At 41.9% G+C, this 14,191-nt stretch overlaps 1 protein-coding gene across 1 annotated transcript in view; it reads right to left on the reverse strand.

Moving 5' to 3' along the window:
- The window catches only part of USH2A (usherin), an 811,661-nt gene extending 797,992 nt beyond the window's left edge, over nt 1-13,669 (reverse strand). The window contains exons 1-2 of the mRNA XM_047754984.1: nt 13,178-13,669; nt 9,479-9,644 (exon numbers count right to left, since the gene is read on the reverse strand). Coding sequence (XP_047610940.1) covers nt 9,479-9,644; nt 13,178-13,662 — 651 coding nt within the window. The 5' untranslated portion in view covers nt 13,663-13,669. The remainder of the gene's footprint in view (nt 1-9,478; nt 9,645-13,177) is intronic.
- Between the last annotated feature and the right edge of the window lie 522 nt (nt 13,670-14,191).

Here is a 14,191-nt window from a genome sequence, read left to right on the forward strand (position 1 = left end):
CATTCTCTATTCCATTACCAAGTGATACATACCATAGGCCAAATTCTGCCCTAGGTTATACACACATGGTTCTTTCTGACTTCAGTGGGAATCGTTCATGTATAACTGAAGGCATCAGTTAGCCCCGTGGGCACAAAAATGCCTATCCTCCAAAGAAGCAAAAATTATCTGTCTTATTATATTTGGCTTTTAGATGAAAGTGATATAATATAAATGACAATTCCATTAGACAATATAGGTTTTAAAAAGCACTACCATCAAACTTTAACTATTACAAATTTGACAGAATTACCGTAGTGGCATTTTCAAGACCAGTGATTGTTGAAGCAAATATGTAGACACTGGAAAATAGTTTTCTTTTTATTGCAATTTTCAATTTTAGTAGTGTATGGATTAAATGTGCACTCTAATATTTGTATATATTTTCCTTCTGTATATACTGTACATTTTATAGCCCTTGACTGAGAATCAACTACTTTCCAACAGGAAAAATTGCTCAATTGTTTAAATATCCATTTCTATGTTCAAGTCTTAATTTATCCATGTGTCACTTGAGATTTTGATTAGGGGTTTTCCCAGAATGAAGGTCTTAATGAACTTAAAATTTTGCTACAAAATATTAGACTGATCACAATCAGACTTGGTAAAAGGTTAACACTGCCACGAGAGGTGTGCTCTTTTTACACACATTATCTAGACAAACCTGTATTTTGCTGTATATATTGTGCACATACTAATGGCAGATAATAGTTATGAAATAAATTGGATTAGGAACAGGTTAAAAAAAAAAAACCTAGGTTGTCTGTCAGAGGGAGAAACAAAAGCAACCAACTTCATAGCTCTGTGCATCCCTCTAAGCTGTGGTTTCCAGCCTTTTTCATTTAACAATGATATATTTCTGAGAAACTCAGAGCACCCCCCAACCCCTTCTAACATCTTTTGCTATTTTCATCTCCCAGTCATTGTTCACCATTCCTGCTGTATTTCTTCCTCCCTCTTCTCCACCTATTAAAAGCTATTTTTTTTCCCTTCAAGAGTTAACTCAGATCCTACTTTCTTTATGCATCTTTCCTGACATACCTGAATTGGAGTGGGTCATTTTCTATTTTAAATTCTGATGATATTATTTTGTCATACACTTTGTAATCCACCAAAGGATAGAAGGAAACAAGAATACCTGCCCCCGGCCCAAGAAAAATGAAGACACAATGGAGTGTGAGTGTCAGAATATTGCTTAAAGTTTCTCAATGGTCATAACGAGTTCTAGAATTGACAATTATCACCAAGTAGCAGGCTAACTTGCAAGTACCAAATATCAAATACCTGACCCTCTTCTCAAGTTTCTCTTTGAACAAATGAAACCGCTCTCCATACAAGCACCCCATCAGAAATCTAGGATTTATCACCTCTCTTTCCCTTAACCTCCACTCTACTTCCATCAACATGTCCTTTGCATTTTAATTCCTCAGCAGTTCTCAAAGCGGACCGCTTCTCTGGCTATCAACCACTGCCGGCACAGTTCAAGGTGTACTGGTGCCCCACTTGGGCTCCGACCACCTTAAGAACGACTCTTCGTTCTTGTCCTCCTGCACACTGTTCTTCTCTGCAGCCCAAGGGGTCTTTACGACAAGATCATCTGCTCAGGCCATTCGCTTTCCCTGCTTCCGTTGCCTCCTGTTCCCCATATAAAGCATTTCCAGAGAGTCCCCTTGGAAACACTTTAACGTGGCCCAAAATGAACTTCCAACAGCTCTGGCTTCATTTGGCATGCTGCTCCACTTTGCTGCACTCCCCCCACACTGGCCTTTCAGTATCTCATATGCAACACAGTTCTTTTTGCAAAAGAGCATTTGTACCATTTCCCATGCATGTATGGACTGTTCTTCTCCAGTCTCCTTGCCTAACTGAATCCTATTCTTTTGAATACACATGGCTATCAGTTAAATCATGGTCCCCCCAAAAGCCTAAAGTCCTAAGTGCAGTGCCTGTGAATGCAACTTTACTTGGGAATAGAATCTTCACAGACATAATCAAGTGAAGATCAAGTCAAACTGGATCCATCCTAATCCAGTAGGACTGATGTCCTTGTAAGAAGAGAAGACAGTGACACAAGGGGGAGAAGATGGCCACATGACAGTGAAGGCAGAGATTAGAGAGATGCATCTAAAAACAGAATTTCTGGGAATTCCTGTTGTGGCTCAGTGGTGACGAACCTGACTAGTATCCAGGAGGAGATGGGTCCAACCCCTGGCCCCGCTCAGTTGGTTAAAGATCCTGTGTTGCTGCCAGCTGCATCCTAGGTCTCAGATGTGGCTCACATATGGTGTGGCTGTGGTGCAGACTGGCAGCTGCAGCTCTGATTCAACCCCTAGCCTGGGAACTTCCATATGCCATGGGTGCAGCCCTAAAAGTGACCAAAAATTAAAATAAAATACATTTAAAAATTAAGTAACAGAATTTCTAGCAAATGACAGAAACCAGAAGCACCAAGTAAGGATACTCCTCCATTGGTTTCACAAGGTACCTGTCCTTACAGATGCCTTCGTTTCCGACTTCCATCCTCCCCAACTGTTTTTTTTTTTGTTTTAAGCTTACCCAGTTTTGTGATTTTTTTTTTAAGAGCAGGCTTAGAAAACTAATACATATGTCTAATACACTTTCTTCAAAGTAAGCCTTCCTGGACTTCAGAGATTTGATCAAATTGTCCTTCAGATCATCACATGGAATATATCACATTTGAAATTTTGCTTTCATTGGTGTGATGATTTGTCTTTTTCTAGGAGACTGTAAGCTCCATCATAGCAGACTATAAAGTACCTTATTGGACATTATTTTCTTTACATGTCACAATTATGGTAGAAGCTAAATAGCCTGGATTCATCTTTGCTCCCAATTGTAATGAGTATAGAACATTTCCAAGAGTGACTTTCCTGAGGTTGCACACTTTTTAAGTAAAATGTCCAAACCTTCCCTTTTGACTCAATATTGTAGGTTAAAGTCTCATGCAAAAACATACAGAGAGAGAGTAATTTTTACCTGGATGGTTTTTACCTTTGCACGTAATTAAGTGGGAAAACCTTCCCCCCTTATTTCTACCATATCATTACAAGGCTTGGTTCTGTATATCATACAGAATATTCTTGCTTTAATCCACTATAGTTTTTTTGGGTTTTTTTTTTTGTTTGTTTGTTTTTGCTATTTTAGGGCTGTATCCATGGCACATGGAAGTTCCCAGGCTACGGGGTGAATCAGAGCTGCAGCTACCGGTCTCCACCACAGCAACACAGGTTCTGAGCCCCGTCTGTGACCTACACCACAGCTCATGGCAACGCCTGATCCTCAACCCACTGCGAAAGGCCAGGGATCGAACCGTCATCCTCATCCTTTCCTGACTGCGATATACCATAGAGATTATCAAGTAGAACTTTATATAAAATTACATTCTGTGGTTCATGTTAGCCACCTGCATCACTGATACAGCTGCAAAATATATGGATTTTACTTGTACAAATTGTGTATTAATACGTGAAACATTACAAATATTTACATCGCAAATGTGTACAAAGATGTAGGAAAATTTATACTCACTTTACAAATATATTTTTTCAGTTTAGTTTTTGTCAGGGGGGATTCAGAAAACTTCAGAAAGTCCATCTCTCCTTCAGAAAATTAATTACTCCTTCTACCTTTACAGTGACATAGGTTCATAGCAATTTATCAAGTTAAAGGTCCGAGAAACTTGAGACTGTAGATTTAGGCAGGTAATTTAAGCTTCCCAAGGTGCATTTTTTTAAAATCCAGTACACCTAATCTGTGCTCAGTAATGGCAGATATCATCATCTTTAACTAATTCTTCGGAAAAGCTTTGTTAGGTTCTACTGATCTTTACTTAGTTTGGAATATCTCTTTCACCAACTTGGCTGATATTCAGCTGATGAGATACAAACAGAAGGCTTTCACATACATATAAATAGGTCTAGTTTTAAGCAATGGAAATGACTGTAGATCAATAAGGTCTGAGATTCTTTCTGGGTGGGGACAGGGATAGAGATGGTGCTCCCAGGAGAGTTCCAGGACACAGAGCTTAACTGCAGTGAGTAAGGCAGCTTCCATGAGGCTGCGTGGACCTCTTATGTCCCTTCAATCAAGAGACATATGGAAATACCTTTACTAAGTGTGCACATGGGCATACACTCCAGAGATTAACTGACAGAGGTGGTTCATCTATTCTAACCAATGTTGGTTAAATTGCATTTTCTTGTTCTCCAGCAGTATCAATAGTTTTCCTTTTTTCAGGTTGAATACATAAATCAAAAGAACATAGTTCATGAACAAACTATGATTATGAAACTCCTACTCTTCATCTATTGATTCCTAAAACTTTATTTACCCATGCATTTTTTTTTCCCTTCACTGCATCCAATCCAAACTGCTCTTTTTCACGTTATTGTGAAAGCTGGGGCCATCTGTGGCTCTTGAAATGCCCGTGTATCAAGGAGCCTTCAAAACCGCCCAGCTGATGTAAAAACCCTGCCGTTAAACCACTTCCTGCTTTCCCATACTTGGGGTATTTCATCAGTTTCTAATTATAGTAAGCAATTGGCTGCATTTCAACATCATTACTAAAGGGTTGCTATGTTAATGATCATTTGATGGTATTTGTCCCGTACAATGTGTAGAACTATTTAAGAGAAAACAGTACCTTCGTAGGCAACTGAGGTTTTATCTTTAAATGATCTCGACTAAATGTCAATGTACTTCTAAGTTGTTTTACCCACCAAGTCCTAACAAATTGGTGAATTTCAAAATTTCACGTATTTCAAAATTAAAAAAAAAAAAAAGAAGAAGAAAACCCAAGAGTTCCGTTGTGGCACAGCAGGTGAAGGATCCAGCATTGTCACTGCAGTGGGCCGGGTCACTGCTGCAGTGAGGATTCCATCCCTGGCCAGAAACTTTCACAAGCCGTGGGCATGGCCAAAAAAAAATCCGAAGAGATCTCTTACAACAACTATAACATGTGCCGATTTATATGAAAACTAAACTTTAAAAAATCTTCAGATGTTATCACTGTTCCCCATTTGATAATAAAAAGTCTGAATTGATTTTTTTCCAGTTTTAGTACAAAAAAAAAATAACGAATTTCAGCTTGATATAATTTGAAATAGCCAATATATTAACCCCCAAAGTGAAATTTAAATCGGCAATCATGTCAGATTCAAGTCCCTGAATGAATATTAATTTAAAAACTCATCATTTTCCAACAGGTTGAAGCTTCAAAATGCTAGTTCTTGAATAAAAGCTGTTGATCCATTACTATAACACCAGGCATTTTTTGTTTAGGAAACTATACCTCCAATATGCAGTATGTCTAGCTCTTTCTGGTTTTTTGTTGTTGTTGTTGTTTGTTTTTTGTTTTTGGGGGTTTTTTTTTGTTTGTTTGGTTGGTTGGTTTTTGCCCCAGGGATTTCATTATTTAAAATCTTTTCTTTTTCTGGATTTGAGAAATGAGAATTCTGATTTTTCTGATGGAAAGCTGACACTGAGTGAATGGTCTGAGTTAATAGGTAAGGTCAGATTGGTTAATTTTATGCCACTATGTCTTTGTAAGTTAAATTCTGGTTTCTGAGCCAATTCCATGAGTTAAGATGTAGGTTATATTTTCATACACATGTGCACCTGCCATGTATAATTCATTTGTGGCGATATTGAAAGTTGAGAAAACTTACACATACACTATTTTTTACACTTTTTCTTTGTCTTTGTACCTTTTCTAGGGCTGCTCCCACGGCATATGGAGGTTCCCAGGCTAGGGGTCGAATCGGAGCTGTAGCCGCTGGCCTACACCACAGCCACAGCAACATGCAATCTGAGCAGCGTCTGCATCCTACACCACAGCTCATGGCAACGCCAGATCCTTAACCCACTGAGCAAGACCAGGGATCGAACCCCCAACCTCATGGTTCCTAGTCAGATTCGTTAACCACTGCGCCACAACGGGAACTCCCACATACACCTTAACTACAGACTTCCACTTTTAAACTTGACTAAGCCAGATTACCAATTCTGTGTTCTTTCCTATGCCCAGCAGGAAGGAAATCCCTAATCTCAAAGTCAAACAGAATTTGGATGCACCATATAATAACACAACAGGGAGGGAGTTAGATTTTATAGTCAAAGGCTCTTTGCACTTATACATGGAAAGAGTAACAAGCTGCATTTGTTCGGATCTTGTCCACAGGCCCTAGGAAAACATGTAAAAGCAGATCCCTTGGGGAAACAGAACCAAGGACAAGCCCCACTGTGGGTTGAGGAGCTGACCCTACACTTACCACCTATACCTAGGCCACCCCATATAATTTCACAGCTCTTCATACCTCAAAAGTCACTGACATTTTTATGCAGCATTTCAAGAAGCCTCCTTTTGTTCATCTAGTCCAATCCTCTAATTTTCAGTCACGTGAGTCAGGTGCATTTAAGACCACAGAGTAGCACCGCCTGAATCATGTGTCTCTACCCATCCCTTCTTCCCAATGCTTCCTGTAACTTCTAAGGAAGAGCACATTCCTTATTAAACATCTATAACATGAATGGTCATAAGTGTAATATCTCAAATGTCTTCAGACTGGCATCCACTTCAAGCAACCCCATGCAGACCTCCAATTTAGAGTAATTGCTCTTTAATTTTTATTAGAATGAATCCAGATTCCCATGATGTCAAGTACCCCCGCATCTGTCAATAAATGCCAGATGAATCAACGACCCATCTGCATGGTTTTCCTAATGCAAGGTGACTGTTTATTTCTGTAGTTTCAACGTAAAAGGTAGAATGGGGGGGGGGGGGCTGATGTGTAAAAATAAATAAATAAAGGAAGAGCACAAATTGGAAAGGACAAGTTTTCTCTTGATAGTCCAACAGTTATGAAATAAAGCAGTCTCATTAAATCCTAAGTACTTTAACCTTTTCTTGAAAGAAGGGGAAGATTTAAAGATTCATAAAGAAATTTTGCCTCAACTAGAAGAGACTCCTCTTTGGCACGTATTGAAAGGACAATGCTGATTTCAATAGGCAAGCGAAGAGCACTGGGCTCCCAGGAGAGGAATTCCGTCGTGGTTACCTCTTCACATGTGGATTTTCAACTTTCCCTGTAAAGCTTTTAATGTACTACTGCCTGCCAGCCCACCGCACGGTTTCACAGAGAAGGCAAAATAAAGGCAAGTAAAAAAGGTTTTGCATCATCACAGATACAAAAATATGCAACAAATCTATCTACTGGACACCTTCTGCAGATTGTCTTCAGGGGGTTCTAGTTCCCCCACTTTGAACATGATCACCCAATTCTGTTGCACTGGTCAGTGGGGGGGACAGACATCAAGTGAGAGAAGAAATTAGTCCCCATCTGCCAACCACTCAACCAAGGAGAGGTAAGCACCGACAGACTGAACCCATCGTAGGCACAGCTATCAGACGTGACCTGCCTTTGCGTAGGTCCGTTCAACCCTGGCGGCATGGAAACGCTGCTCCCGCCAACTGAATTGGCAGAACTCGGATCGTCGCTTAAAGCAGAATAGATAAGCACAGTATCCTGAGTGAGTATCACTTTGTCAACACCTTCCTATGGAAACCCATCCTTGTCACCTCTCTGCATTTTATTTATTTTTTATTTTGCTTTTTTAGGGCTGCACTTGCAGCATATGGAAGTTCCTAGAGCCTAGGGGTCGAAATCAGAGCTACAGCCGCTGGCCTACACCACAGCCACAGCAGCACAGAATCCGAGCCTCATTTGCAACCCACACCACAGCTCACGGCAATACCGGATCCTTAACCCACTGAGCGAGACCAGGGATCAAACCCACATCCCCATGGCTCCTAGTCGGGTTCACCAACAGCTGAGCCACAAAGGGAATACCCTCTCTGCATTTTATATACATGTATGTGTATATATATTTTTTGTCTTTTTAGGGCCATACCCACAGGCATATGGAAATTCCCAGGCTAGGGGTCGTATCAGAGCTGGAGCTACTGGCCTACACTACAGCCACAGCAATGTGGAATCCAGGCAGTGTCTCTGACCTACGCTGCAGCTTATGGCAACACTGGATCCTTAACCACCAAGAAAGGCAAGGGATCGAACCCGCATTTTCATGGATACTAGTCGGTTCATCACCGCTGACCCACAATGAGAAGTCCTGCATTTACATTTTTCATGTTCTTCCTAAGGCTTTTCATGCCTTGCTGTGTACACACATGGCAGAATTTCCCAGTTCTCATCAGACCAAAGAAAGATAAGTATGAAGTAAGTGTATTTGAAGCCTCAAGAAGAGAGCCCATGTAAAGTCCAAATATGGGGAGTTCCCACCATGGCTCAGCAGAAACGAATCTGACTAGCATCCCTGAGGAAGCAGGTTCAGTCCCTGGCCTCGCTCAGTGGGTTAAGGATCTGGTGCTGCATGAGCTATGGTGTAGGTCACAGACCTGGTTTGGATCTGACATTGCTGTGGCATAGACCAGCAGCTACAGCTACAATTTGACCCCCAGCCTGGGAACCTCCATATGCCAAGGGGGCAGCCCTAAAAAAAATAAGTAAAATAAAATAAAAATCCAAATACGGATTCTCAAGATCCTCTAAGGAAGTCTACTCACTCCCTGCTTCACTGCGAGGGGAAGAGTTGAGAAACCAACAATTATTTTCGTAAACAGTGAATGAACGGTAACTGGTGCAAATGGGGTTCGCATGGACCCTGTGTGGATGAACCTGTGAGAGCACAGACTGAAAACTGCAGTACAGAGTACCTCTGACTGAAAAAGAAAAGAAAAAAGCAAGGGTGAAGTTTGCCTGCCTTGGACCATTCCAGAGCCCTGAAGAAACAAAAGAAGAAGCTGTCTCTAGCCCCAGGAACTATAAAAAACCACACATCTCACAGTTATCGCAGCCTTTAGCAGCTTCGAAGGCTAATACGAACTGTGCTTGACAACTCAAGTCATAATGTAACACCTTTGGCGTGTCTGATGTGTAAAGTTCATTAGTTCTAAGGTCAGCCTTTTAACGCAACAGCCACATTTTATTCTTATCATCAGAGGCCATCTACAAAGGACAGCTGTAAAAACCAGGCGGGGCTCCTAACACAGCCACGACTAGTCACATTAGCACTGGACAGCAAAAGAGCCCTTACACATCTTTGAACCAAATAAAATATACTCACCAAATAGAACAAAAATTTCCTGAGGATATTACTCGAAACAGAATTTCCCTAAGTTTCTGTGGGCACTTTCACCGCAATTTTAAGGGAGAAATGCTGACATTATCAAGAGCTACATCCTGAGGTCATTTAAATATTATTTTCCTTTAGTTGCCATTGGCACATATTTGACATCAAAAGGGAATGCTTCAGATCTTGAGGGAAGATGCCATTTGAAAGGAAGAAAGGAAGTTGGATTCTTGTGTTTAACCAAATGTTAAATATTTTTTATTTTACTCACCTGCACACTAAGATGAATCCATTTCTTCACAAGAATTCTCCCCAGTGTCATTACTTTTATTGGAGGCTGCAAACCATTTACTGTGCGATAATAAAACATGGTCTCTTTCTCAGATATTGTAAGTTTGAACACAATCTTCCCGTCCATCGTCTTTTCTATGACACACCTTAGGAAGCAACCAGAAGAGAGAAAATATCAGCCTCCAACCAAAAGGCAGGCTAAGGCATCACGCAGTCATGGTTATGTAACTGACCCCAACTCCACTCAAAGGGTCACAATGAGTAAGTCCCTGAAAGTCACCATACTCAGGGCCAGCTGTCCTTTGATTCCAAAGCCCCTTCGGTTCAACAAAAAATAGATTTCTTATGTACTGTCTACTCCCCCAGAACCTCATTAGACATTCACAATGGATGCTAAAGTGGTTGAATCATCCTGCAAAACCAACATTTAGCCTATTGGCTCATTAGTTCCTCTGCTATTTCTTTTCTAGGAAGCGGCACCATATAGCACATACTGCTTGGGTATTGAGCCACCAGTGCAAATCTTTCCTTTCTTTTTATTTTTTGAATGTAAAGACAGTTTAGTGTCCATCGAAGGCTCTAAACGGCTAGCGCTAAAGTCAGAATTGCTCTATTTAAGTCTCAGGATGCAACGGAAAACGCACAACTACAGCCTTTACTTAGTGCACCATCAACTGGCCAGAAGCCAAAGCCAGTGTCTCTAAGGGGACTGCCGAGCTTGCCATGACCACACCACCCAACTGAGGCACTGAGATGAGCTTCATGACCTTGCAGGAAAGATCATCCACCCCTCTCAAGACACAGGCATACATATTCTAATAGAAGCATTCTCAGAAAATTTCTAGGTCCTATGCCAGGCCAGTTACCCCATTATTTTTTTTTTAAATCACTTCTCTCTTTATCACAGTAGCACTCCTTCCTTCCCCACCTCTTTAGACATGGATTTTTACGGTTTTTTATTTTCTATATTAACTTATGTTGACTCTAAGTTATCTTATCTTATGCTAATTATATCATTGGGTGTTCCTGGCCAGTCTGCACCCAATGGGCGGAAACATGAATTCAAGCCCCTTTCCCTGCTGTTACCTTTCAACACAGCAGCTCAACTTTTTGTCAGGATAGAGAATATTATCAGTGTTTGCCAGCATCCCTGAGTGGATTCTACCCCCAAATCTGCTATTTAAAGAAATATCATGGACATGAGCCATCAACATCTCCCCCAAATAACTAGCTATTAAAGATGCTCATCAGCCTGCATCTCACAGACAAGAACTCAAGAAGGCAGTGCACTGGGGGAGGAGAATTTTCTCAAGTCCCAGAGGAATCTGGATTCCTTTCTTCACCCAGCTGTGGTCTCCCACTCAATTCATCTACCTCCACGTTAAAGCCCTGCTCAAGACGCTTAGGGGGCCTTTCTCTAGGCTCACGTACGCTGTGCTGACTTAGTAATAACGCCGCTCTGTCTTCCCGGAAGATCATGTGTTTTCTAAAACGAGAAGCACAGCCTAGTACAGGGCAGACGCTCAAAAAAATGGCAAGTAGTCATCTCCTTGAGAAGGAAGAATCCAAGATCAGGCCAACCGAGCATTACTGCTAAAGGTGTTTAAAACTTTCCCTTTAAGGGCACTTGTTCCACCAATTATTCCTTCTCACTCGCGTTAGTTTTTTCTGAGAGTTGCGAGGTAATGATATTGGGAGAACACTTAATAGCCCCTCTTTTACTATCACTATCTTATTCCACTTCATACACATATTTGGTGATAACGTTTTTGAGAACAAGTATATTTTCACTTAGGCGAATAGGTTTAGTCGACCCACAGATTTTATACAAAGAGGGAGCACGGTTTTGCGGAAACGCTCCTGCGATTTTTCTTACCCCTTTAGTGAGTGGCAGTTTCTAAGTCAAGGGAAAGAAAGGGATGCTCTTCATTCCCTAACCCCAAGTCTTAAAACAATCTACCAAGAGCCTGCCTCTAATCGCTGTTCTTGAGTTTAAATCTACAAGTTAGAATGTGACCATTACTCAAGAATGTATTTGCCAAAAGCAGGCTTATTTCCCCAAGCCTACTGAAAATGCATTTCTTAATATGCTATTGATTATCTTCCCTGCTATTTTGTTTGCTTGTAAACATACTAGGTTTTGTAGATAATGAATGTGAGAAGAAGGCAGCAGGTAGCAAAATATTTAGGAACTGGATTTATTTTGCTCCTGGATAAACAATAATTGGATAATCCGTGTTTTGTTTGTTTTACTTATCTAGTGCAAACACCCCGAAATTCCCCCAATTCCCACAGGCATTTTAATTTTGAGAATGGAAACGACCTTGATGCACGGAACTCTTAAAACCATAAACCACGTGCTACTGCCTCTATAAATAGTCCTCGGCCTTATTTATACAAAATGATACCAATACAAGATGAATTTTGTACAGCTATATCCCTTGGAAAAATCTTGGGAAAAAAAATATATTTCATCCTGACTACATTCGTCAAGAGCCAATTTTTAAGACTCTTTAGGCATTGCATAAACTAAGTGGGTTGGATTTACTGACATTTCAAACAATAAGGGAACAGGGTTTTCTTTTAGGGGGCAGACAGAAACAGGGGTAAGGGTTTGTGATGATTTTCCCTCCAAATAAAACCTAAGGAAAATATGCCAACTTCTCACTTGGCAAATGAAAACTAAACACCAGAGATACTTAAATCATATTTGCTTATGAGATTGTAAGAGTTTTCTGGTTTGTTTCACAAGTTTTCAGGTATTTGGCCAACATCCTCACAGAAAGACAACGTCATGGGAGATGAGCCAGAAGGCCTACAGGAAGACAAAAGCCAAGCCAAAAAAATGCCTCTGAACTGCCCCACTTACGCCCAGTTCCAGGCTGGCTCTACAGACTCAGGGGGAACTTTCACTATCAGTTAAGGCAACTATTACAGGATGAAAAAGAGGCAATTACATAAAATAACAGAAAATGTTAAGGAAGCCCCACTCCTAACTCACGGAAGGCATTTCTAGTAGGATCAATGGTGTAAATGCTTCGGGAACCCTTTCTGCTCCTCCGAATCCTTCCCAACAGCCAAAACACAGAGGTCAAAAGCTACCTCTCATCAGAGACAAGAGTATCACTCATTTGAGTGAACACATCTTCCACACTCAAACAAACATGCTTTCCTGGTCCAAAAAAGGATACATAAAACACAGTCCTAACCCCTGGGAGAGCTGTCTGTCTAGTGAAAACCGTACACTCTAGCAAGGGTTGGCTGTTTACACAAACCTAGACCAAGGCATTGAAAATAGCCCCTACTTTGCTTACTAGTCCCCATGCCTTAAAACTTACCCTGAGCCTGGTTCAGCCTCTGAAAACAAAGGCCAAAAGGTTTAGCTAAGCTACTGAACACCAAACTGAGCCAGGTGTAAACATGTCTGCCTGCGATGAAATTATCTTAACCTACTTCTTTGAAGGTTCACTTCATCCCTGGAGAGGAGAAAAATACCTTGAATTTTGGAGAAAAAAAAAAAAACATTTGGAATATGAAGATGATAGAGCAACACAGGAGTTGGGTCTTCAATGGCATGAATTCCAATGCGCCTTCATGTTTGGTGGGGGATTTGAGCTGCCACCACCGACTGGATTTCTCAGGAGCCCCCAGAAAGCTAACCCCCCTCCCCACAACTTACATGACACCCTCTTGCTCAGCTTTCAGCCACACAGCCAGAGTAAATGATGCTGCCAGCCTTGGAGCCGGGGGAGAAGCAAAGCAGTTCTTGTGATTTCCAAAAATGAGGCTTGCAGAGCGGCTCTGGGCTTTGGGACTCAAGTCTCGCTTGTCCACGATGACGCAGCTGCGGAGGCCCGCTGAGAAAAGGGCCGTGTAGGTGGCGGGTGATGATCGGTACGGGCAATCCTGAATGCACAACTGCTGGGGACAGGCCCGGAGGCTCTCGGCGGCAGCTGGGCTCTGACAAAAAGTGCTCCGGCCCAGGAGGCCACAAGTCGCGTGGGTTGGCACGACGGAGACCTTCTTGAAAGCGCCCACGTTCTCCAGCCTGGGGAAAAGGCCCTGGGTGTCAGCCCACGACACGGAAGCGAAATAGGCAAAGAGCCACGTTTCAGGGACGTGAAACAAGAAGCCGAGGCCCAGGGAAAGAGCCAGGCGATGCATGTTTACACAAAAGCATTCTCCTCCCAGGAAAGCAGCCCTAAATAAATAATAAGGCCATCGGACTGGCCAGCAACACCTGAGAGCAGGGTGCTTTAAGCAACGTTGGAAGGCTCCTTTTTTTCGGGCAACTTCACACTGGGGCGACACTGAAGGCCTTCTCGGCAGAGGTCACGACCGGAGTAGCAGCTGGGCTCTGCAAATCAAAAACAGCCCGTCAAGACAAAGTGGCAGGGGGGGTCTTTCCAACTTTGGTTCTTTTCTAAACAACCGCTCAAAAAAAAAACATTTAGAAGGACATGGTCTGGAGTCAAATACTCATACAGTCAGAAACCACCTGCCTGCTATTGAGCAAATCAAGCACCCCAGGGGACCGGCGTTTCACTCATCTCCATGTGTTTATGTTACTGCATTTCTCCCCCATGGTCACTTCAGATTGCTACACCCCCCACCCCAAGAGAATGAGCACCCTCCACTCTACTGAACAAGGTAAAGGACTATATAGATTTCCTCTACCTGTGCACCGGTTGCT

This window comes from Phacochoerus africanus, chromosome 12 (genome assembly GCF_016906955.1).
Source record: "Phacochoerus africanus isolate WHEZ1 chromosome 12, ROS_Pafr_v1, whole genome shotgun sequence".
NCBI lineage: Eukaryota > Metazoa > Chordata > Mammalia > Artiodactyla > Suidae > Phacochoerus > Phacochoerus africanus.